The 26,354-nt window shown below is 44.3% G+C and overlaps 1 protein-coding gene across 1 annotated transcript in view; it reads left to right on the top strand.

Annotated features, from left to right (window-relative positions):
* The window catches only part of LNX1 (ligand of numb-protein X 1), a 64,150-nt gene that overhangs the window by 24,136 nt on the left and 13,660 nt on the right, over window positions 1–26,354 (top strand). Inside the window, exons 2-7 of the mRNA XM_074154764.1 lie at window positions 4,472–4,713; window positions 6,331–6,486; window positions 15,370–15,572; window positions 18,262–18,633; window positions 23,887–24,012; window positions 26,000–26,002. Of these exons, the coding sequence (XP_074010865.1) occupies window positions 4,472–4,713; window positions 6,331–6,486; window positions 15,370–15,572; window positions 18,262–18,633; window positions 23,887–24,012; window positions 26,000–26,002 (1,102 nt within the window). The remainder of the gene's footprint in view (window positions 1–4,471; window positions 4,714–6,330; window positions 6,487–15,369; window positions 15,573–18,261; window positions 18,634–23,886; window positions 24,013–25,999; window positions 26,003–26,354) is intronic.

The following is a 26,354-nucleotide window of genomic DNA, read 5'->3' as shown; positions in this document are numbered from 1 at the left end:
CTTCTGCTGGGGAGTCCTGAGTGCTTTGTATACATTATTCTTAATTGCACGCAGACAAAGTGTCCGTTGCAAAACAGCACCAAAATATGAGTGTGCTGGAAGTGGGGTTGGGAAAGCGCTGCTGGAACTGGGCAGGGAGAGCTTCTGTTCTCTTTATTTGTGTCAGACCTGCCTCACAAGCACTGTCACTTTCTAGATTCACTTTTTTCCTGTTTCCTGCCCAGGCAGGCAGGCGTGAGACAGGGAGAAAGAGGGATAGCCTGTGAAGTGACACAGATAGAAAGCAGGGTGTTTTCAAAAGAGCAAATGCATTCTAAATATATACATATCTTTTTTGCCTGTGATATTTTTTCATTTTGATCACAAGAAGTGAAGTGAAAAAAATCCATGCAGTTGTCCTTGTTTATGTTTTGCCTTTATGTTTTGCCCTTGTGTCAGTCTGGGTAACGGACATCCTTGAGGTCAATCTCTCTTTCAGGCCCTCCTTTGCTGTGCGAGTCAGGGATGCTGCAAGGAGAACGCATCTCTGTTTTCAAACCACTGTTTTCGTTTGAATTTGCAAATGAAGTGGAAATGTTTCTGTTGGCCTTGAGTTTGACCGAAGCTTGTTTTTACAAATGGTAGGACCAAGTTAAGGCAGCCACGGGGTTTTGGATCTCCTGCCTCCAGCACTTGAGTTGTGTTGCTCCTGAAGCCTGGAGTGCAGAGCCTCCCTCACGTGCGGAGCAGGGCATGGGCAAGGCTTGCCCTGTGGCCACCAGTGTTGATGCCAGCCAGAACTGCAGCCTTGGGTGAAGTGTCAATAGCCACCACTGCCCTCTCGCTGCCCGGTGGTTAGCTCACATGGCCAGGATTTAGGACAGAATATTTCTGCTTTGTAAAAGGGACCATGCAAACAGAAGAAACTATTTTCTGAATTTCCTGTATGCACCTAGTGACATTACTTTAATGGCATGAACTGTCTAACACACATTATTCATGTCTGTTTATCTCTCTCCAGTTTGGCCTTCAAATTGTTTTGGTATCGTATGGCTGGACGGATGTTCTCGCTGTCCGGCAGGACTGAGAAGGAACATAAATCTGTAGTTCACCTTGGCCACCAGACAGTGCTGGGTTTGCTTTCTGACTGGCCTGTGTTAATCAGGTATCCTGCTCTTCCAGCTGTAAATCAGGCAGCTGATTAATAATCACAGTGAGAGAGATAATTAGTACTAGCATGTAGCTGTTTTATGGATCTCTCTTTTCTGGGAGCCAAATCCAACCATATGGAAAAATGTAGTTGAGACACTATAAATATGATTCCACTTAGACAGCCATCTCTTCTGTTTTCTGTTATCACAGCAGTGTCAGCAAAAGGAAAACAATGAAAGTGAAGAGATGCTGTTGCAGATTTTATTACAAGTTTGAGGGCTTGGGACTTTTTTTTTTTCTTCTTCAAGGACACTGTGTTAATCTGAAGAAAGAGGGCTTGATTTGTGTTCATTTATGCCTGCCACAATTATTTAAGAAGTAGCTTCAGTGCTCATACTTGAAGAGCTTTGTTTCTCTTTTAACTATTTCTGGCAGCATTAGAAAGATATGCCTTGTGCTTTGTATCATGACAACTTGTCTTCTCCAATAAGCCACATCTTAAACTGTGTCAGCCCTCTCTGCATTCAAAGTAACTGTCTTCTGTTCATTTTTGTTGGATTGATGCTGTTAACTGGGTGTCTGCAGCGCAGCCAGCAGCAGGGAGCGAGGGTTTCCACAGAAAGTGAAGGCTTTGATAGTGAAGTGCAGACGGACACCAGGCAGCGGTTGAATCCATGTAGCTGGGAATCTTTGGGCAGAGCCCACTTCTGATCTTCATGTTGATCTTTATGCAACCCACCAAAAAGAGAAAAGACCTATGTTTGAGAACCCATTCACAAGGCTGGTGCTCTGATATCAGCTCCTGAAACTTTACTGTGAAAACAGAAGTGAATAAAATAAAACATGGAGTAGGAATATCTCATCATGTTCTGAATCTTTGCAGCATCTCTGTAAGGCAGAGATTGTCTTTTGAGAACTGCAAACAATTCACCACAAAGGCATTTCTTTGTGTTCATTTCATTGTGTTGGCTTTTTAGACTATTTTTTAACTATTTTGATGAGTATTCATAGACTAGATTAGTAAATGTGACCTTACTGTAAGTGGGAGAAGTGAAGGACAGGTTCCCAAAACGCTGTGTTGGAGAAGTTTAGGCAGGCTGCAAGAGGGGAAGGCCTTTGTGGTTCTGCTCCCTAGGAAATATAAAAGAGAGCATCCTGCCACGGTGTGGGATGCTGGGGGGATGAGGAAGTCCCACTTCTTTTTCAGGAAGGATAGAAAAATACCCGCTGCAGTGGAGGCAGGAGAGCTCCACCTTTCTGTTTTACATTATTATTGTTGCAGTCTTTTCTTGGAGTAGGTGCCCCAAGTAGTTCATCTCTCTGTCCCAGGGACTGCTTCCATAAATCATTTCTCTTCCAAGTTCAGTGCATTACTTCTTTTTCTGACACTTAACCCACTAGCGTTGTGTACCATATGTATTATGCATTGCCTTTTGTGCATGCCATGTATTACGAAGAGTTTGCTTTCCCTAAGGGTTTCTGCAGCTATTTCATCCTACAGCGCACTTTTATGAAAGTCATCAGTTAGCCTGTGCTACAAAGAAAGAGATAGTAGTAACTGAAAGTAGGCCAAGCTCATTAGGTTATGATTAAAAGGCAGGTATGTTTTTTAATGCAGTGAATGAGGTTCTAGTGGGTGGGCACTGGGCAGAAGTGCTGCTGGAGAAAAGTCACAGGTGCTGTTTCCTCGGGCCACTCTGTCTCTTCAGTTATTTTATAGCTTTAATTAGTGAGTTATGAAGAGCACAGTGACCTTCATTTTCATTCAAATGACTTAGTCTTAAGAAAGAAAAGCCATGTGTGGTCCTGCCTTTGACATCTAGGGTGAATCTAGAGCAGATAGTCGGGATCACAAGAAAGTTATTTCAAAGCAGGCTTGTAATTTGGCTCTTACAAAGCTGTATCTTCAGCTCTTCTGGGAACATGCATGTCTCCACTACAAATGGAGGATTTTGTCGCTATGGAGGTAATGTTGGGATTTAGGATTTGGATTTTCCTCCAGAATTTCCTCCAGATCTCCAGCTTTGAGATCTCCAAACTGTTGAAGCCCCAGGCTGGCCCAAGGACCTTGGTCGAGGTCTGAGGATTTGCACTCAGTCACTCGGTGGGAGCCCTGCTCTCTCTTCTTGACTCTCGTGGGGCTGCAGGGCTGATGGGACCCCCTTACACCTCTTGCACCTCTTCTTTTATCAAGGCGATGACTCCTCTATTTTAGTGTCTCAGCTGAGCTGAAATGGCAGAGCTGAAAACACCTCTGCTATGAGGACAGGGTGAGAGATTGGGGTTGTTCAGCCTGGAGAAGAGAAGGCTCTGGGGAGACCTTGTAGTAGCCTTCCAGTACCTGAAGGGGGTCTACAGGAAAGGTGAGGAGGGACTGTATCAGGGAGTGTAGCCATAGGATGAGGGGTAATGATTTTTAACTGAAAGAAGGTAGATTTAGATTAGGAAGAAATTCTTTACTGTGAGGGTGGTGAGACACTGGAACAGGTTGTCCAGAGAAGTTGTGGATAACCCATCCCTGGAGCTGTTCAAGACCAGGTTGGATGGGGCCATGAGAAGGTGCCCCTGCCCATGGCAGAGGATTTGGAACTAGATGATCTTTAAGGTCCCCTCCAACCCAAACCATTCTATGATTCTATGATCTTCATGGCTGAATTTGAAAACAATTAATTAGGTGCAGTTCAAGTAGTAAATGGTCTGTATGGGCACCGTGTGGGGACTTGGTTCCCGCAGACCGCAGGTGTTCAACTACCTCCTGCAGCCCTCCCTCCGTTGGCTGCGTTAGCCTCAACTTGAAGGGCAGACCCTGCCTCCTGCATGAAGACCGCAGTGTTGTGCTCCTGGTGTGACCAGCTTGGTGACCAGGAAGGTTTTTCAGTGCACAGGGCTGGGTAAGGTGCCTTTTATTTCACCAGCAGACCTGAAGAAGGTGCCAGGCCTCACTCTGCTCTCCTTCATTGACTAGAGGCAAGGGGGAAATTACGGACTGTAGCCTCTGGTTTAATTAGCCACCTGCTATTCCTGCCCTCCACGGTAACTGTTTATACACATGAGACTACACACAAGGCTGTGGGTCTCTATTTTTTCTTGACCAGTGGCAGTCTTTCCATGTAAGATGGTAACTCAGCTGCTTTGAAGGACAGTTTTCCTTCTTTTTGATTCCACATCACATGATGGGACTGGCATTTCTCCCTCTTGTTAAGCATCCTTATTACATTGGCTATCGTGTTCATCACAATTTGTACTCCAAGTGATTCCTTGACACCAGATAATTTCCATAAGTATCCAACATTTAAATACAACTTGTTATCATGTCTCCCTTTCCCTCCCTTCTCCTTAGATGTAAAGGAGCATCCCACTATGGCCTTACCAAGGAACGGAAGAGGCGTTCCCAAGACTGCTCTCCAGACCATGGCTCCAGCTTAGCAGTAGCTGCACTGGGCCCCGAGCTCTCGGCCGCTGCAGCCATCGCCTTAATGACAGACGAGCCAGGGCTGGTGAACCCGGCCTTCAGCCCCACCTCGGAGGAGAGCCAGTCGGGCAGCAGCCCAGGAGACCTGCATCGCAGCAACCGAAACAGAAGTAAGAACTAAAAGTGATGGTTTCAGAGCCTGGTGGCCTCTTTAAGCATTCATTTTCTGTGAAACATGTTGTTGGAGGCTTCATGAAAAAAAAAAATAGTGAAAGCTTTGATTTTACATGGCTTACCAAATTGCACACTCAGTGACCCAGTAGATTTGAGGTGAAAAACAAATTTGCTTGGCCGGGGGCAACATAAAGCTGAAGACAGACTAGCCGCACGCTTGCAAACCACAGGTCTTAAAGAAGGTTATTTAGGGAAGTCAGCTCAGTTGGAAGAGCAAATGGCATTTGTGATGTGTCAGGTGGATGGTGTAGTTGTGTAATGGCTTCAACAAAGTGTGGTGGCCCAAATAACCCCCATAGACCATGGCATGAGCACGTAACCAAAGGCCTGTTGGGAACTGTGTTTGGCAGCTGCCAAGTATTTTCAGGAAAACAAACCATATGAAGTGCCTTGGGAGCTTGGGTGATGTTTGCCAGCTTCCCAGGGAGGTACAGCTCAGAGGAGCTGGTCCTGCTGAAATAACCAGTCAGGGACAAGTTGCACCAGGAAACCTTGCCTTGATCCTTCACCCTGTGACACTGCACCCGACTCTGATGAGTGTCATATTTGAAAAACATGGCCTGGCCAAAGGCAGACTCAGACACAGAAACGGTGAGTTTAAAGCTTGTATTTGAGGACTCTGAAGCCAAAATGAGTAGCCCACCTCGTGTTGCACCAGCTGCATGGATGGAGAACAGATGAAAGGCTGGAAAAAAGACTAGAAAAAGAGCAATACTATCCTCTTGTGTGTATGGGGCTAGAGAAGTGAGGAAAAGGAGGAGGCAAGAAGACAACACCAGAATGAAATTAAATCCCACTAGTTTTATTGCATTTAGAGACCGCGGTCTGGTTTGAGGGAATGTTATATTATCAGATTACAATGTTTGGTTAGCATGCAGAGCTCGAAGAGACAGAACAGCAACAGCCATGAAGATATCTTCAGAGGGATGGAAAAGAGAGTGACATCTTTTGAAAGTATTATGACTTTTTTTTTGGTATTGCCTTACGGAGGTTAGAATATGTGACTTAGTTGGTCCCTCCCACCTGCTAATCTTTGAATATATCATGAAGTTTTTGGCTGTCCTTGGTGGCTTTGGAAACATTTCAGGGTTTTGAGGCAGTAGTGTGAGGTGGGTATTTTTTTTCAAGAAAAGTATTTAACAACAACTTCCAGCTTTTTTTCTCCTTTTTTTTTTTTTGTCAAACTTATATAGCTTGGGAAGGGCAGTGCTGCTTCCTTTTATATGCATTTTTCACAGGATTGCTGCTGATTCTGCCTTGACCGGGTATTATTCTCTCCCAGGCTACCACACTCACAGGAGATTTCTGTGTGGGGCTGGCCAAACAGACAGGGAAGGTGGCAATTCCAGGGTGTGGGACAGAGGTAGGATAATTGCACCCAGATTCAGGTGGGTGCAACCTTGGAGTATCAGCTGGAGTCAGGTGCCAAGGTGAAGTGCAGGCGGCCTTGCTGCTGATGTCACGCCCTGTCGTATGGCGACGGCTGCAGAAATGATGTGGTTCTAGCCCAGAAATGCTGAACCGTATTGATTTGGTTTTTCCCGCTGTTGCAGCTCGACACTTTGAACGCTCCACTATAAGAAGCAGATCTTTTAAAAAAATAAACAAGGCGTTCAGTGTTCTTCGAAGGACAAAGAGTGGAAGCGCCGTTTCCAACCAGACTGACCGGGAAAGGGAGGCTGTTGGAAACTCCGCTGCTGGAGAGGAAGGTAATGCTTTGTTCTCCTTGGGTTATCACTTAAATTGGGGTAGGGGACCCTATCCACGTGGGAACTGGATGTCCATGACTGACATGCCTGTCACGTGGTAGGCTGTGCATGATTAAAAAAAAAAAAACAAACAGAAAACTAAATCTTCCCTTATTTTCTTTTTTAAAAAGTTGCTAGTGACTGGCAGGCAAGAATATTGCTGGAGTGTGTGGGACCTTATTTAGGGCTGTTCTGGTAACAGCCTGCATGCTACAGCCAGCCCAGCATCCAGCACACGGGATGTGGGATCTGGGCATCTGGGATCTATTACTGGAGCTGTCATTGGTTTGCTCTATCACTTTGTTCAAGAGGCTTCATCAGCGTGTGCCTGTCCCCCTAAAGCAAAGGGATCGCAGTGATCATGCATTGTAGGAAATTAACGAGTTTTGACTAATGTTTATGAAGCACTGGAAATTCCCAGTGGGAGGATGGTATGGAAACGCAAAGTACTGTAATTATTCCAGCACTCCTGTGGGATCCTTGGTGACAGATTTTTATTACCTTAGCCAGGCAGGTGATGAGGTAAGAATGCTCTGCTCTTAAACAGGGGGGAGAGGCAAGTTTGACGTATGACAAGGATGAGGGGTCTGGCAGGGAGTAACACTTAACATTTGGTGTTCTCAAAGCAATAAGCAAATGTTACTAATTGCTTTGGACCATAATTACGAAGGCAGTATTAGCATTCGTGCATCAAAAGGAAGTGACGATAGAGTGGGAATCATTGCCTTAATCAAGGTCTTCACTGAGCTTATTATTCCTTTGCTTGATGCCTCAGCACCTCATGTCTCTGCCCAGACCAAATGCCCAGGGTAAGGGCTTTAAAAAGACAAAATATGCAGCTTTGCTCTATGTTTCAAGCTGTCATTGAAACCCACACAAAACAAGGACAAAAGGCTGCCAAATGCTGTGTTTAGGCATCGTTATTCCTGACATGCTGAATCAGAGAACAGTGTTCAATATTTCTTCTGCTTTATTTGCTTATTCCTTCAGGAGAATTTCACCACATTACTGTGTTCTTGGTACTTACTCTCCTACTCCACATACTTGCTGATGTAGCCAAAATAAAACTTGATAATTCAAAATTGTGAACCTTTTCCAGAAAAATAATGTGAAACTGCTCCTTGGGCTGGAAACATCATGAACAACTTTACTGTCCTAAATATTTTATTATTTTTCCCCAAGTAAAAATTTGCAAATAAGTTGTCTATGGGTCTCTCTGAGCAGACAGATATGTTTCTCATTCCGTAGCAACTGTTCAATTCATCGTAAGCAAAAGCTTGCTATTCTTCAGCTGGAGTGAAATTCTGCATGTCTCAAGTTCGTATTTTTCAAAAGACACCTCTTTAGGATGCGGCACAGACATTTTTGTGACCGTTTTCTACCTAGGCTTATAGTTGACATTAGCAATTGCTCCTCTGAGAGTTTGGTTTCATGTCTGGAGTGTGCGGATGATCTGGATGCCAACAGTACCTACCCGGTAACCCAGTGCAGTCCAGATGTTAACAGAAGGAGGGGTGAAGATGACACTGGCCTTTACATTTCCAGCAGAATGAAAAGCGCTGTTGTCTCCTTTTTAAGGGACATATAATGGGTCCCTGAAGTGGCATTCACTCCAGGGCCCCATTGACAGCGTCAAGATTGTCATTCTTTCCTTGACTCTACTTGTGGTTTCATTCCTCTGCACCAAGCATGCCTGTAAACTTCCAAACATATTCTACTGCACCGGAAAAACCAGGTAGGCATGTAATTACTTAATGAGCAGTTGCTCTTACGTATGAGATCACAGAAGCTGGGTACATAAATTACTATATTAATTGCGTATGCAAAGAATGTATTTTGATTACACAGTTCTGGAATTTGGTCTTCAAAAAAGATGCAAGCAAGTAACTTGCATCAATAGAAAGACAACTTTAACAAAGCTCTCTACTCAGTCCTTTGCAACAGGTGCTTTGTGTAATCGCATCTCAAAGGCTCTCTCTGTTTCTTCTTATTGGAGGAGGAAATGAATACACTTCTTTCTCTAGCAGTTATCATCATCCTGCCAGCTGGAGGCTTGCTTTTTTCTCCAGTTCTGTATATTTTCTTCTTTTATTTATTCTTTTAAATCCTCAGCTGTTCTGAGCAGTCTGCAGATGGACTCCTGGTTAGAGTTGCTGGTCAATCGTTAGGGATAGCTGTAGTGTGCTCTGTCCTGTGCTCAGTAAAGATACAGCCCAAACCCTCTGGAAAAAGGCAGCCCCACGTGTCTGTATCCCCATTGCCACTCCGCTCTCCTGGGACAGGAGACACTCCTGTGGGTGGTGGTTCCTGGTCTTGGAGGTCCCCACACCCTGCGTGAAAGCTGCTGCTGCTGCCTTGCCCAAGTTTGACAGGTTCGTGCCTGGGACAACCTGAGAGCACACCTCAGCCATGCCTCGTTGCTCCAGGAGATCAGATGGCACCTCACCACCTCTCTGGTGGCTCCTTTCCTCACCAGGCTTAGTCAGTGCCTAAAGCTGAGAGTCTGCCAGTCTCACAGTGGGCACAAAGCGAAATAACCCCTTCTTGCTGATAACCTTGTGTTGATAAAGGAGCTGTCAGATCACCTGGTGAAGCTCAACATATTCTAGTCCATCTGTCTCCAGTTTTCAGAATTCCCTCATCTTAGTTCAGGTGTCTCTGCTTAACCTTTGTTTTGCCTGTATTTCAGTCAAAGGGGCTCTGAGAATGAAAACCATAGTGTGTACCTGAGTATTGGCCCTCAGCATCAGCAGCACTGAGGTCAAATTAACTATCTTCCCACTGCAAAGTGTGTAGGTTCCTTCAGTCTGAAGCTGATATATCTGTGGGGCCAATGCTCAGTTGCAATATGACTGTGAGGGTGCAAGAGAAAATAGTCATTCCTGACATGGGAGAAAAAGATATTCAAATAGCTGTGATCTGCTTAACTTGAGGCTGAACACAGTACTGGTTTTGGAAAACTCCTTTGCTACCCATGGACACTGAAAAACATGATATATAACAGCAAATGTATTTCTGTTATAATTACAGCAGAGAAATAGGTACAGTCTAATACCTGGAGCTGGTAGCAGTCCTGCACTGTGAAGATCACTTCATGATTTCCACTTGCAACCTGTGGTTTGATTCATTTAAACAAAGTAATATGCACCCATTTTAGATTTAAATGATTAGGGCTTTCTTTGTTCCATTGTTTAAACGTTTTGCTGGCCTTTTCAGCAGAGAACTGTTCATTGTCCAAACCAAAGAAAATGTTAGAAAGTGAATGAAAAGTACAAACGCTAATGATAAAATGTTTGGGGGAAGGAGACTTTAAGATTGTCCGCTTTTTAAATAATTTGTTCATTTGTAAATAACCCATGCAAAAAAGTATTTGTCTGTAGTGCTGCGTCCAAGCTTGCGATATCTGCCTGAAAGTAATCTCATTAATAGCACTTACAGCTACAAATAGCTTTCCAGGTCTGAAGTAGAAGTTAGGCAAGTTAAAAGGCGATGGTTTCATTCGAAGACGTGTGGGAGGGTGACAGGAACATCCTTCCAGCAGTGATGCGTTTAAGATGTAATATCTTCTGACTGGGTCTACTAGTGTAAATGACCTTGACAATCTACTTAAATGATAAAATATCTCCGAGCAAAGACTGCTCCAGCTTTGCTATGTTTATTTGTATCACTGTGCTCTTAGTTTGGCATCACACTCTTTAAATTCACTTCCAAGAACGGCTTATATGTGTGTGTGTATATACATATATATATACATACATACTCTTTACTCCAACTGATCTACAAATTCAAGTTATAAACCAGTTAACACTTTAGGAGGAAAGGATTTGGGAATGCAATTGCAAAAACCTCTGCACAGTTTTGTTGCAGTAAAAGGGAGCCCTGCTTCTGGATTTCAAAAATGTTCATGAGTTCTATTTTGCAGTCAAGCCATTGTAAAACAAATTGAATTTATGATTGCTTGAGGATGTCAAATGTTGTTCAAAGTCAAACTCATTCTTCTTAGTCTCAGGGTGGGTGCAGTTCTACCATCTGTTATTGCTTTACAGCAGTCAAGACCAAGGCAGCCCCAGCAGGCACTGGCAGGACCACAGAACAGATTCTCCTGATGTATGGGTGTATTTCACTCCTACTGTTCACTCTGAGCCCTGTTGTATTTTTTAATGTATATATTATATATATATATCTTTTTATACATAAAAGATAGATAGATAGATATTATAAATACTTCAATATTTAGGAAAGGTATGTGAAGAAAAAGAAGGTAAGTGAAACACAGATGGCTCCAGGTATCAACCATTTCGTGGCTCTCTACGTGCAGAAAAGAAAGTGGCTTATCCAGCTCCAGGACAAGAGCGCACAGCCCAACTTCTGTCTCAGGAAGGCTGCACCCAGCAGGAACTCCACACTGTTCCTGTTTTCCCCAGATTTGATTCAGTCGCAGTTTTGATTTTCCAAAACAGCTGTTGGACATCTTACAGAACTGGTTCAAAGCATCCAGCTCTAGGACCATGAGCCAGGCAATTTCCAGAAGAACGAGATTGTCTCTGTAGCATTTCCTCCACTGCAGACCGATAAACTTTGTCTGCTGTAGATGAGATAGCCACAACTTTTGAGAGACACATTCAAGTCTACAACAGTTTCATTTTAGTTCTTTTGGGATTCCTTTGATGAGAGGAATGTTGAGAAGCAAGGGACGTTAGAGCTGGCATTGCCTTCTACCTGCCTCCTGCATTGGACCAGCATCCCTGGAGAATTAATAGAAGGCATTATATCAAAATGATGGCAAACCGCTGGGAGAATGAAATGCTAAATGAAAATCAATTGGGAAGGAAGAGTTGCAGAATGAAGTCCCATTCTAGCACAAGTGCATGTGACATTCACAGACACAAGAATTTTCCAAGGATAGGTTACACAAGCTTCATTTAAGTTCTGGTGACCATGTGGTGGGAAGCATGAGTGTGCGTCCCTGCAGATAGCCTCATCTGTGGGGGTGGGCTGGCACCTCACATCAGTCAGACCTTCTGATCTAAATAAGGACTTGCAACCTGAGACACAAGTCTTGTTTACAGTGACCTTTGATTAATTTGGACTCAAACACTGCACCTGCACAGTGCTTTGTCACACTGGATGCTGGGATTGAGGGCAGGAGTTATCCTGATGGCAGCACTGCCAGAAGGAGTACAGTGCACATAGAAACCTGAGCACTGGAGGAACACTAACATGAAATATTATAAACTGTGGGGATAAAATATTAAGCATACTTAAAATTTTGTATTCCAGTCTCATGGCTACTATACTAACAACTGCTTGGTGTCCTACATCATACCAGACAAGTGGAGTTTACTGCGTAAAGCTGGTGTCTCCTATGTTATTTGTTACTGTAATGGGATATGTGAAAATATCTATAAAATTGCACACTAACATAAGGAAAATATTGCCTGAGGAAAAAGCACACACAGTCTTTCTGAATGTAGATGACATTTTATTATATTGACAGATTCAGAATGCTCCATACAACCCCCGGTGACAAAAACACAACAATCTGTGGGAAAACCTGCAAGAATCACCAAAAACAAGACAGAAAGTTTCCTTCTTTCTAGATTCAGCAGCTCTTCAGTATTTAAGGACTGGAAATATAAAATGGTAAAGAAAGGTATGCAATACTCCTGGGTTTTCCTGCTCTGGAAAACCTGGTCAAAGAGAATGGAGAATTGTAATTAAGAGTGTAAAGGCTGGAAAATGGGGTCTATGCAAAGTGGTGCTCCAGCCTCACAGCAGGCAGTGTATATGTGAATGGTATAAGCCCTCAACCCAGTTGGAGTCCCTTAAATTGGGCTGATGGGGCCCACCTTCACTGTATGCAACCAGGTGCTGGAACAGGGTCCATCTTTTCTGGGTGTGGTATTTACATGAGAAAAAGTCAGGTTGAAGACATTGCTTTCCAGACACAGAATCATCTTGAGATAGACATGGCAGGTTTTGATCAAACTGCACACAATGTATGCAGACTGGTGAAAAAGCGATTGTGAATTTTCTTATTCAAAAAAAAATATGTATTTTTGTGTTTTATACATTTAGTTTGTCAGACTTACTGTTAGTTTATCAAAATAGACATTGGCCTGTCACTTACGACAGCCTAGGTTGTTGGTAATATAAACATCCGCGTATATGCCTGGGACGAAAACAAGAGGCAAGTCTTCAGTGAAGACAGCAGAAATTAAGGGATCACAGAGTTATTTTGGTTGCTTAGCCCATCTGAGGAGAAAATGGTGCAATTTATTGATTATATTCAATAAAGAACACAAATCAAATGAAGACAGGAGGTGAGGCAGTGCATCCTGCTAACTGTGAAAAGAGAAACCTTAGCAACTTGCAGTCTGGCAAGAAAAATATCTTGGGAAGATTTGTTTTGCTGTAGACTGCACGCTTCAGAAGGAAATTAGGTATTAAAAATGCCTCTAAAAGAATCTGCATAAAGTCATATTGAAAGTCAGCCAAGTGCCACTGCAAGACTTAATAAACCAGTTAAGGCACTGCTCAAGATGCAAAGAAACTTAGATAAGTTTATACCTTATACAAAGATACAGGTAAGTCATCTGAGTGTGGAGACTTGTTCACTGCCACATTGTTCTGATTTTGCTCTGGCATAATTAGAGACTGAAATAACATAAGAGTGTCAATATCTCATTCAGCCCACGGTTCTCCATGGTCAAGAAATGTAACTAGTTAATTCCTTTAGACAAGTTTTCGAAATGACCTGTGGGAGAATGAGTGTTGGAGTCTAAAACCACAGTTTATTAGGACATGAGGTCAATCATCATGCAACAGGAAATGGAAGTAGTTCTGCTATAGGACTGCTTTGGTAGTCTGCAAAATATGCAGGGATATTTATTTATTTCCATGCAGAGAAGATCTGGAGGTCCAGATTATCATCTGCATTTTTATATATAAATACCCTTATAGCCACACTGACAGTATAAAATGTGCACGCTTATTCTGGCCTTATTATCAGGCCTTTGGTGATTTTTGAGGAGTACTTGTATTGTCTGACTTTGGGCACCCCATTCCCTCTTTCTTCTTACATAGCAGTGGAGAGAGCTTCACACCTCCAGGGGTGATTTAGAGGTGAAGTGGGCATCATTCTCTTTGGGTACCCGTGCACTATAGAGGAAGCCAGAGCACATACATCACCAAATTATCCATTTTGCATAGAGGCCTGGATTTATATGGAGTGAATGCACCCTTTGGGCAAGAGAGACATGAACAAATTAGTCTGGGCAAATAATGTTCAGAAAACAGATAAGTGTGGGGAAAATATAGCACCTTCCATTCCTGAGACATTAAAGTTTTGTGCAAAACTGAAGTAAAGCCGTATTCGTGCAGAATCGGCTACTAAGAGAGTATAAACTAAATGAATACTTGGATATTAGGTTGATGAAGGCTGTATAGTTATCTAGATAGACTTTTATTGCCTGTCAACTGTATAAAACCACAAAGTCGAAGTCTGTGCTACCGGTAGGTGCTTTTTACAGCTGTGGAGGAAGACAGCTTCCCGCCTCGAAGAGCATATGATCAAAGAAGTGGTAAGGGATGCAACATGGTGTTTCTTAATATTTTTTTCCTGTTCTTTCTTTCCCCTTGCTCTCTCCCAAAAGGTTTCGGTGCCTTGCTGGTTTGTTGTCTGCTAATTCTGTAGTAGAAAATATTTATTCTATCTCAGATACTGCTCTGTTAATTTTCATTTAACATTTCACCGCTATTCAGTAACAGTCACTGTACTTTCGTTTCTAAAATAGTTTATTGAAAAAATATTAACACTTAATTTTTTGACTTAACAGGGTTTTTATATAAGTGCTGGGTTGGACTCGCGCACAAAAAACTCAAAAGCTTTTTCTCATCTATGGGGAATTCAAAATAATTGAAGGCTGATACACCTGTGCTAGAAAACTCACTGGTCCTTTTACTTCAACTTTGCTCACAGTTGAATGTGGATTAAAATTTTGAATTGACCTAGAAGGAAAGAAAGTATTTGTGACATGCTGTGAAAGCAAAAATGCCAGTTGAAGAGTAGGGTTTGGAAGAGTATACTTTTACTCAGCGCATCATAAATACAAAAAGGACCCCTGCCCACCAGGTCCCTTTTCCCCACACACCGATTGCCAGGGCCAGAAGAAATTTTTCCCTCCAGGCACCTTGAGTGTACTCTGGTTTTAATACAGACACGTTGCAGTAAGAGCCACTCATTCCTCCTTCCTAGAGTTCAAGCAGGATGAAAGGAGAGGGGTCTGGTAGGGAAACTATTGTGCGCTTTGGGTTGCCTGAGAAATCTTGCTTTTCTCTTAGCTGAAGGTAAAAAAACCCTTCCTTGGATGTCACAAGCCAAGCATCCAGTCGTCAGCTATGGCACCAAAAATGGAGGAAAACGGGGCAACCTGGCGTGCTACCAATGAGACAGGGTGTGCAGCCCACTACAGCAGGGATGGATGTTTGTTGAGGTGTCCGTGCCCATCTGCTCTAGGGCCAGCAAGGAACCGTGGCCTGGTTCAGAGGGGTCTCTAGTGACCAAAAAAGTACTTGTTCCCTTAAAATATTAGCACGTGTGACTGTTTTTAAGTACATTTCATGTGTCTGGGTTACATCAAAGGTTTAGGGCTGTGTTTTGTGGGAAAAAAAGGGAAGTTGAATGTATTAATTGGAAAAAAAAAATCCCTTCAAGTCCACTCAGTGAGCATGCGTATCCTTTCCTAGTTTGGATAACTGGGGGGTACTTGAAGGTCTGCGGTGCATGTTTTAACAAAGCAAAGCTGTGACGTCAAATAAATACCTTACAATGTGCATTTCCAGGTTTTCCCAGGCTGTATCACCTGATTCCAGATGGGGAAATTACCTGCATTAAGATCAACCGTACGGATCCCCATGAAAACCTGGCCATTCGGATTGTGGGAGGCAGTGAGACTCCTTTGGTTCACATCATCATACAGCATATTTATCGAGATGGGGTAATCGCCAGAGATGGAAGATTGCTGCCTGGAGACATGATACTAAAGGTACGGTACCATGAAGGTACAAAATAAAAGCATCCTAACACAGAATAAGACGGTCTAAGTTGATCACGAGATGAGATTTGCAATGTTGCTTGTTGGTGTGGGCAGAAAGGTGTTCAGTTCCTCTGCATGCTGTGATGATTTCATTCATCTCAACAGTTTTTGAGGCTCACAGGTTTGTTTATTTTTCCTTTTCACTACCAGGCCTCTCTGATTTCTACCCAAACATGGTAGATCCAAAATGCAACGTTGGGCAATAGACTGTTGACATTTCTGACCCAGTGGTGCAGAAGTTTTTTTTCTGAAAGCAGAATCTGGCCTTTTTGCCCAGTTTGTTTCTACTGAATTGTGGGCTTAAATCTCGGGTAGTGAGGTTTTCCATTGCCTTATATCCCACTTACACCAGGACAGGTGATAGGGCCCTGACCAGCATTATTTCAGCATCTAGCTCCTCTGTGTGAGGATTTTAGGACAAGAGGAAACAGCCTCAAGTTGCGCCAGAGGAGGTTCAGATTGGATATCATTTTTACCCTGAAAGGGTTATTAAGCATTGGAATGGGCTGCCCAGGGAAGCGGTTGAGGCACCATCCCTGGAGGTATTCAAAAGACGGGTAGACATAGTGCTTAGAGACATGGTTTAGTGATGGTTTTTATCAGAGTTAGGTTGATGGTTGGACTAGATGATCTTAAAGGTCCCCTCCAACCTAGACAATTCTATGATTCTATGTGTTCAGCAGCACAGAGCATGGGACACTGCCCGCTCTGTTTTGGGAGTGTTGCCCCATCAGCAGCAACAGGTGAAACCACTAAGAACAAATTTAAGCAGCGTTCAGGCATTAGCTGTTGGCTTCTACTTCTGCTCCCATTTCTATAGAAATGTATAACAGATGAACGAGAATTAGGCCAGATGGTTAAAGATCATGTATCTTGTGAGCAGTGGCTTCAGCAATAGCTTTTGAGTGGGAACTGTGCTCTCAACTGCCCCAGTGACTTGGGGCTCTCCAAGGATGCTAAATTATATTAATGATGACAGAAAATACTGGTTCCTTTCCTTGCTTTGATGCTTTGATGGTGTGTAGTTGGAGTGCACAAGGTATATTCCCATTGCAAGCCAAAGCTCCAGCTGCAGCTCACCCAGGTGTACCCAAAGAACCTTAACTCACCTGGCTCAAATATTGGTGACAGCATGGCCAAAGATGGCAAAGATCTCAGCACAGGTTTCCCAAATTACAGGGAAACACGTGAGCAGGCTGCTTTGTTCCCTGTGGGCCATGCTGCCATGGATAGACTGGTGCCGGTACCCGGGCTAACCAGTGTGGCATTACCTGGGAAAATGCTAGAGGAGATGGAAGTGGGGTGGACTGCAAGGTCTGGCATGCATATCTCAGGGTTTTCTTCCAGGTGGGGCTCCGGATGCCCGTCTTAGTGCCTGCTCTGGTGTGCCTGGCTGGTAGGGTGAGTGAGTAGGTGGCAGCTGGGTGAGTGTCACCCGGTCGTGCGTTTCGGGGAGGCTTTCTGTTCTGGTGCCAGCACAGAGTGGCAGAGTTAATGGCACCACTGAACCAAAACTGCTCCTGCAGGGCACATCCAAACTGCAGAGGGAAGCCGTGATTGCAGCACGGACGGGCCCGGCTTAGCTCTCCCTGGCTGTGGCTGACTGCCCAGGGATTTACCAAGGATTCCCAGGAATTTCAGCCCCATGCTGGTGCAGCTCATGCCTGTGTCTCTAAGGGTGCAGTCTCCCCGTCAGACCACAGTGGGGACAGCCCCGTCGTGCCCACACAGGCAGTCTGCAGAAACAAGCGCCAGTCAAGCTCTTTTGTCTGTGCTGGTGAAAATTTCTGTTGCAGTTTGGAGACATTTCTTAATATTTAAATGGTTCAACCTGTGCAATGGAAATAGCTACATGGAAATAACTTGTCTGATCTGGGTTTTCCAGCCAGCAATGAATTACAACCTCGCAACTGGTTTTCATTTGGCAGTGATAACGTGCAATGCCTAGTCACTCTTACACACACGGACATGACAGGATTGACTGGAAGCTCTTTTTTTTCTCTTTCTCTTCCCCAGCCAAGCTAAAGAAGTGGCAGTTATGCAGTTTTACCACCAGCTGAGCTAAATCTTACCTGGAAAACACTAAGACACGTAAAAAGCCCAATTCTCTGGTGTGGCACACCAGCATAATTACTAGTAAATATCCAGGGTATTTAAACTTCTGCTTGAGGCCCTTTACTTCATTTTAATTAGAGATTCATTAGAGGGGAGTATTTTCTTTACTGTACCTAGAACAGCTGGGAGATAATGAAGAAGGGAAACAGCAGGGAAGTGGTGGGAGTGAAAGGAAAGGTTGGAGAGGCAACTTGAAATCAGAAGCTAGTGGAATAAAACTGAGATATCTGAAAGGATATTGGAGCTTGGGAAAGAGCAATAATAAAGCTGAAAAATAACATGTATGTCTGGAGACTATCAGAGAGAAAGGGGAAAAAAAAAAAGGCAGAAAGTATCTGTACAGAGTGTCCTTTCCTTGGGGGGAAGACTGTTCTGCACCGCAAACTTGGCCTCCTGTGTGACACAGTTTGAAATAGCACACGTCACTTTGTATGAAGACATCTGTGTAAATACATCTGCCCGCTCCCATGCCAATTCAGATTAGACAGTCTTTCTGCTGCTGATTTACACTTCTCTCTTCCAGGTAAACGGCATGGACATCAAAAATGTGCCTCACAACTACGCCGTGTCGATCCTGAAGCAACCCTGCCACGTGCTCCGACTGACGGTGCTCCGAGAGCAGAGGTACCGGTGCCGAAACAGCGGACTTTCCCTTGATGCTCACTGCAATAGGGACAACAGTTTCCATGTTGTACTAAACAAAAGCAGCCCGGACGAGCAGCTGGGAATCAAGCTGGTCCGCAAGGCCGATGAACCGGGGGTATTTATTTTCAACTTGCTGGAAGGCGGCGTGGCTGCCCGTGATGGACAGCTTCAGGAGAACGACCGGGTGTTGGCCATCAATGGGCACGACCATCGGTATGGCAGTCCAGAGAGCGCAGCCCAGCTGATACAGGTTTGTCACCACCACTTTGGCCCCAGGTTCTGAACTTTGGAAAAACCAAGCAATGTCTTTTCACCATCCATTGCAAAGCAGGGGTCAAAATTAATGTGTGTGTATTTGAGGGCGGGAATATGTGTCAAGCTTGGATGGGAATTTACACCTCTAAAAGCTCCTTGGTTTCACTGTGGCTACAAGGGTGAATATGGGCATGGACTCTCACAGTGATGCCTGCTACCGTCAGGCTTTGTAACGTACAGATCAATGTAAACACCCATGTACACTGTGTATCACCAAAGAGTGATGCCATCTGCCAAAAGGCAGGCCAGCTTGCACCCTAGGACCACTGGGTCCAGCTGGGTCCTGGCTCCTCCAGCTCAGAGAGAGCCACAGTGCTCCTGGTTCAGCCCTGGAGCAGACCAGAGCAGCCTACAGCAATGGACGGCATGTTTCAGGATGAGCATCTTCCTCCCAGACTCGGTGATTTCCCGTGGGTGTGTTTTACGACTGAAGGTACTCCATACCTTGTAGTTATTTCTTAGCTAAATCCAGCATATGGAAATCCAGATGTTTTGGAAAAACATGGATCTGTAGCTGCAGTTTTTATAAATCTCTATTTAGACTCGTGTGGAGAACTAAAGGAGTGCCTCTGCAATGCACTCTGCAATGTTTTACCACAAAACTGTCAGAGAAAAAACCTTTCTCAGCTACAAAATCAGTAAGCTTCTGCCTAATTTCCCCTCCAGAACCATTTTCATTTGTTTTTTTTCTTTACAGCCTGCATTTTTAGAAAACTTCAATGTAAAAAGCAAAGCCAAGAATCTTTTGTTGCTTTTATCTCATATTTATAGCAGTTATTATACATATGCAATTTGACATTTCATTTGGAAGCATGCAGAAGGTTCACATTGAATAATTTCATGTGCCTCCATAACAAGATGACAAATCGGGGTGGCTGCTTCCGACAGGTATAATCAAGGTAACACGAGTTGGACTGAAAGAAACATTCAGATCCATGCATCTTGTGGAAAGGATTCCTCCTTTAGCATAGGTTCACAGTTGGCTGTAGCCAACTTTTATTGAGAAGTTTATAGCATAGCTAAAGAAAACACCACCCCCTTGCATAATGCCAGTTGTTGAAATTCTGGTCCAGCATCTTTCTGGATTACTTTATGTAGCTCACTAACTGGGAGCAGAAGGCGGCAGGGAAGGGGGAGGTTTAAATTCTCTGAGGGGAACAAGTCTGGAATGAAAACCTTTCTAAAAAATTGGTATTCTTGGAACAGTTCTTTATGGCTACAAAACAAGGCAACAGTGCTTCATAAGCAAAAAACACATGCAGCCTAGAGATGAAATGGAAAAAATGACTAATGAGAGCATTCACACACAAGTGTTTAAAAACGCAACTAAAGCTCTTATTGGGTTCCAAAGAGTGGATGTTATTTATAATAATGCTTGAAATGCACACCAGTCCCTGGGAATTTAAACAACATGCCCATCAAAGGGGAGACTCAGGTTTCCAAACAGCCAGGATTACATTGCATTGATGTGAGCTCTATGAATCACATTTGTCTAATGCAAAATTCCCGGAACCTGTGTCTTTTTTGTCATGTTTTTTCATCAATTATCATTTGCCTTTCCTGTTTCCATGTTATGCCAGAGAAAAACCATTATGCTGAAGGCACAAGTGTTTTGCATTTGCTTCTTACACGAAGGGATGTTTTACTGCCCTCTGATTTCTCAACAATATCCTGCCTGTTGAGACCTCAGCGTGTGTCACTGACAGTACATTGAGGGCTTCAAGTTAATCATGGAATCATAGAATTGTTTAGGTTGGAAGGGATCTTTAAGGTCACCGAGCCCATCAACCTAACACTGCCAAAACCACCACTAAATTGTGTCCCTCAGCACCACATCTACCCGTAAATTAATGGTGGTGGAAGCTTCAAATATGCCTTCAGTTTCCTTAAAAACAGAACTAACATTCACTAAAAGGTGGTGGTGGCTTGTTAGCCCAAGGACATCTGGGAAAACACCAGATTTCTGTGGAGTCTGATGAGTTCTGACTTCTAAATAATGAATATTTGAGATGAATTTGATTCTTCAGGCCTTTAGCGATTATACATTAGCATATGTGAAGCAGTTGTTAATCAGTAGATTAGGTGTCTGGCTGTTTATAAGCCCAGTCACAAGAACTGAAATGAAGAAAACACATAAGTGCTAATTAGGAACGTGCGCACATCGTAACACTTGGGAGTTTGCTGCTTCCCATTTGTCGCGTCATCTTTAGTCATGGTCTTGTGTCAGATGTGGCACTTTTAATCTAAATAACGTGACATTCCACATCTGTTTTCCATGGGAGTGACAAGGCAAGGAACAAGGTAACAGATCAGTGGGCGCTCGTGTGAGCACATCAAGCCGAGCCGCGCGGGTTGAGCCAGACTTTACTGTCCCCAGATGTTCACCCTCCTCTCTCGGAGGAGTTCGGAGCAGCTGCGACGGGCGCATGACCCCCTCTCCATCACGACAACCACCATGGGCAGAAAGCAGGTCGTGATGGGGAACACATCCACATCCTCCCTGCGAGAGATGGGGCAGCTTCTGCCGAGAGCAGCACTGCCGCCTTTTTTTTTTTTTTTTAAGATGCAGTTGCCTGCTGGATGCTCAGAAGTCACCACCGTTGCCTCTACCTCCCTGCTTGGTTTGCTTTGGCTGTAACACAAATTTTAGTTCTAGCAGATTGTTCTGGCTATTACTCGCATTCAGTCTCAAAGCTAACCTCATTTCTTTAATTCTTGCTTCAGCATAAAAAAAAAAAAAAAAAGAAGGAATTGTGGGGACAACAAGTGGTAAGATGGAGGGAGGGATCAGAATGAAGCAGTAATTAATATTCTGATCAGTAGAAATGTTAATGGGTTTTTGTATGGAAGTACGTAAATTCAAAATCTGGTCTTATTGTTTGGATAACTTCTTAAAACACTCTGGACTTCTGAGAAATTACTTAACTGGACTGACCTGGAGACAAACGTGACATTGCAATAGAGACTCTTGGTGAACTTTTGCTAGTTGTTCTACAAGAATTAATCACATTTACAACCTTCCTCTAAATAACCAACTTTGAGGCTAACCATGTGGAAACAGATGAGTTTTAAACAGAAGTTGCGTAAATTGAAGTTGTTTGTTTTAAGAGAAAACTGGATTTTTGTGGGGCCATATGCCCTTAGGAGGTTTAGGCTTGTATTGTTCAGTTCCATCTCAACTGTATTGCAAACTAGGGAGCAGGGTGGTTTCCTTTCTCCTGAGATACAGTATTCTGCTTTTAGGTGCCAGTTGAGTCCAGAGTCCAGGAATTAATATTCCGTAAAAATAGACCTGGTAAAAATATCTAGAAAGTTGTTTTGAACTATGTGTGTATGTAGCAAATTAAATACTACGAAGCTGTGGAGATTTGAGTTGCTGGTGAAAAACCTCGCATCCCCCAAGATATTGGGAAAGTAACAAAGAACTGCATGTATTTTACTGAGATATCACCTTCCTTGGAAATAGCACAGCCCGACAATGCAGATTTCAGGCTTGAATTTGGAGGTTTGGGAGAGAGAGGTTGCTTTTTTTTAACTATAGTGACATTTTTCAAAAGCATTTTTTAACCCTCAGCTACTACTATTGAATCCAGCTCTAGAAAAGACAAACCAAACTATAAAAACAAAAATCCCAGGGGCCTCCTCTGGCTTCTGTTAATTGTCTGTGGGAGATTTGATTTCAATAGCGCAACTGGATCTAGGTTTGGTTTCCAGCTGCTTGTTCAACGCCAGCTTTCCTTGGAGTGTCTCCCCAGCGAGCAGGGCACGTCAGCCTGCCAGCAAACGAGTCTGGAGGTCTGATGCCACCAGGGCTGCGGTACCAACAAGCATCGCTACTGCAGCCCCAGGGGGACCAGACCTCCAGACGTGCTTGCGGGGGGCTCCACATCAGATACTGAGCAGTTGCTCGGTAATAACCTGTGAGCAAAGAGGCAGGAATCCCTCTGGAGACCAGCCCTTGAGAGCCCTTCCTGACTGCCACACCACCAGGCTCTTTAGCCTGGAGAGAAGGAGATTAGAGGATTAATTTTTTTTTGTCTTCTGAGTATGCTTCTGTAGCATTAAGGCTATTTCTACAGTTCAGTATGTTGGTTTGCCCTTGTGGTAGACATCTATGATTCACCCAGCTAAACCTCCCTCCCTCTCAGCTCTATCTTTCCATCACTGTTGTCTTGAACGGATTCATATGAGCTTCATTGGGAGAAGAATGAAGCCATTTAGAGTCAGAGAATCATAGAATGGTTTAGGTTGGAAGGGACCTTAAAAATCATCTAGTTCCAGGTCCCCTCCCATGGGCAGGGACACCTCCCACTAGACCAGGTTGCTCAAAGCCCCATCCAACATGGCCTTGCTTCTAGGGAAACAGTGCTGATTCAATAAAACAGAAAAAAATCACCTGTGCGCAGAATTAATAGCACTAATATCAGGCACACACAGAACACCTTAAAAAATAATGAGCAAACATAACTCAAGAGAGGCTTTGCAGCATCTCTCAGGCATTTAAGTGTTACGACTGTGTTGTGCAAAAATGCCCAGAAGCATTTTGAGCTTATTTTGGGTTAATTGTTTTTGCAGTTCCGGTTCCTAGAGTGAGAGCTTGGGCTGATCTCCCACCCTAAACTCCATTACTCTGTGTGCTTGCTTGTGCCCTCCCTCTTTCTGTGTGCTCTGGTGCAGTAGGATTTTGCTTCTCAAAATGCACGTCCCTTTGGTCAAGCTGCCTCACATTTGCAGGTGGACTCAGTTACATCGTTTATTCCCCACTTTCCCCAGCCAAGGCTTGAGCACATCCCTCGTTACAGGGTTAATTGCATCTTTTCCAGAGTTCTCATCTGTCAGCAGCTCTGTCTGTCTGTCTCTCTTCTGTGGTGGATGCAGGTGTGTGTGAGATCTGATCAGTGCTCGCTGTGGTGGATCATTGCTTCCAGCCAAATTTGGGGCAGATAGGAAGGGTTTTTTCAGAGTTAACACCAAATTTTCAAGACAAGTATTAAGTAGCAGGCAGTAAATTTTTATGGACTTTGTTGACCTGAACTGATGCTACTGCTTTAAGTCACTGCAGCCACCTTAGTGGGAAATTCAGACCACGCTTAAACGGGACCCACATTTTGTGAATCCTCTGGGGCTGACGTGGAGGGGTTTATTGCTCCAGGGCGGTGGGATTCACGCTGTTACTTCCTCCCCGCAGGCCAGCGAGAAGCAGGTTCACTTCGTCGTGTCGCGGCAGACCAGGCAGCAGACCCCCGACATCCTGCAGGAGACGGGCTGGAGTTACGGCAGCCCCCAGCCCTGTCCCGCCGAGAGAAACAACAAGGTGAGGGCACGGGCGCTCGCGTGGTTTCTCTGCTGTCTGTGGGACAGGGGACTGGGAGGGCAGCTCAGCGTTTCAGTGTCTCGGGGTGGTATCTCTGGTTTCTGTCATCAGAAGAAGCCTGGCTTGTTTTGCAATGGAAATGTAAAAGCTGTGCTCGTTATTTATCCACTGCTTCTGCCCTGACTCCGTCTGGGGTGGGGAGGGCAGGAGAAGGTGAAAGGCGGTGGTGGGGCAGGGGGCTGACATGGACGCAGCGTTCTGGCCACTGGGCATGGACCCAGCACAGGGCAGTGCACTCCAACGAAAATAAGAGGCTTATCTGAAGTTTCTCCATCTGGAGCAAAGTCTTCAGGCAAAAAGCTTTCATGCACTGGCCTGAGAGATTCCCATAAGCTGCTTGAAAATTACGGTAATTATTAGTCTGTCGCTCATTACTTAAGAAACCCATGCTCTGACCCAGCTGGCAGTTCGGTGGCTGCAGTCTCCATGGCTGCTGCAATCGTGCTGTCCTTCTGTGGAGCTTTGGACCCCAAAACGTGTTGGTTCCACTCTGGCAGCACCTGGCACTTACTCAGGATGGGGGCTGTGAGGGGTGGCAATGTGTAGCACCGCTGGACCTGACCCAGTGCCATGTGGCACAGAGCCACCATCTCCCCCCAGTACGGCTCTGGCTACCAAACTGTCCCCCCCAGACGCTCCTCTGCACCGGTTACATCGTGTGTTTAGTGCTTTTATACTTGAATAGGCAGAGAGACTCTCATGGTCAAATATATGGGGTTTTAAAGCAGAAACTAATGCAGCAAGAGCGTTGAAAATACCTTTTCTGAGTTTACTCAATGTTATTCTGTCTATAGACAGGACAAGCTATGACCTTGCAGGACCTGGATTTGTTTATTTCACTAAATTTAAAGTCACGTGCCTGGCTAATTTACGTTAATCACTCCGAGTGTCACCACTTATGCAAACCCCTTGTGAGCTGGTCCCCTGGCCACCCGTGCCAGGGGTGCGTCAGGGAGGTGGGCAGGCAGGGCTGGTTTCAATCCATCCTGCTTGATGGGCAGCCAGATGTGTCCTTAGAGGGACCTTTGGACTGAACCAGCTGTCAGAGCAGGTGCACAGCTGTCAGCCAGGAGACAAGCCTAGTGCTGCATTTTACAAATGCTTAAAGATACCCATTTTTTTGCAGCTTGTTTGTTTTTTTTTTAAACGACATTATGCAGTGGTTTTATGCGTAAAAAATATACTAGTGTCTATTTGCCTATTTTTAGTTTTCCTTTGCCATGAAGTCACAATCGCAGCCCTCGTTAGGTGAGACTGGATCAGCGGGAGTTAAACCATAGAGCAGAGTCAACCCTCGGTAGCTACTACCCAGTAGCAAATAGTGCCCAGCTAATCGTGCATCTGCAAGGCATTACTTCCTAATGAAGTAATGATTTCCCTAGGGAGATATGTGTAGGACAGCAATTAGCTCGCGTTGCAACTGTACGATTTCTAGTGAAGCTCCAAGCACCTGCTAGCTCTGCCACGTTGATCTGATTAATTGATACCACATGGGATTATTTGGGAACATGACTTGTCTTCCATAAGCTGCCCTAGATACTTATTTTCTCTGCCTGTACCAGGTGGTGTTAGATGGGAATTCCTGGTAAATCCAACATTATTTTGGGTGTCTGTGAGATTGAAGGGCCAATGTTGACCTTGCAGCAGTCCTTTAAAGACTAATGAATCATCTTTTGTTGGATAGGTCATGGCTTTTAGGGGTATTTCCAGATTGCCACAAGAGATGGGCACTACATAAGCGCATGAGTGGGTGTGCTGCTGTGGGCTTCTGTCCAGTGCCACCATTTGGGTGCTTTCCAGGAAAGATCACAGCCAAAAAAAAAAGAGAATTCTGAGCTGTTCCTAGCTCCCTGTAGCTTTGTGTGTGTGCAGTGGAGGGCTTATATTAGATAAAATGCTCTGGCAGTAGATCAGGAGATCCAAACAGCCGGTGGACACGATGAGCTTCAGTGACTGTGGGCTTTTGGTCTGACACAATCATCACTGGAGTGTTATTTGCCCTTTTACAGGGTATGAGTGTGTCAGCTTGAATTTCTCATGCATCTTTGCTGAAGGTTTAACCGAACACCATTTGCAATTCAAGTTCTTTAAACTCTAGGCTTTGGTAGACTTAAAATGTTATCTGTTTTTAAATGGACATTAGAGCAGGAGTGATGCTCGCGAGCCTCGGGCCTGGGCCATGTCCTCGAGCAGTGCAAGCTCCTGCTCCAAACCAAGGCAATGCTGCTTGGACGGACTTCACTGTCGAGGTGGTTTGCTCTGTGTGTGTGGTTTGATGAGTC

This window comes from Numenius arquata, chromosome 10, assembly GCF_964106895.1.
Source record: "Numenius arquata chromosome 10, bNumArq3.hap1.1, whole genome shotgun sequence".
Classification (NCBI taxonomy): domain Eukaryota; kingdom Metazoa; phylum Chordata; class Aves; order Charadriiformes; family Scolopacidae; genus Numenius; species Numenius arquata.
Note: the sequence above shows the minus strand (reverse complement) of the source record. Positions and strands in the feature narration are given on the sequence as shown.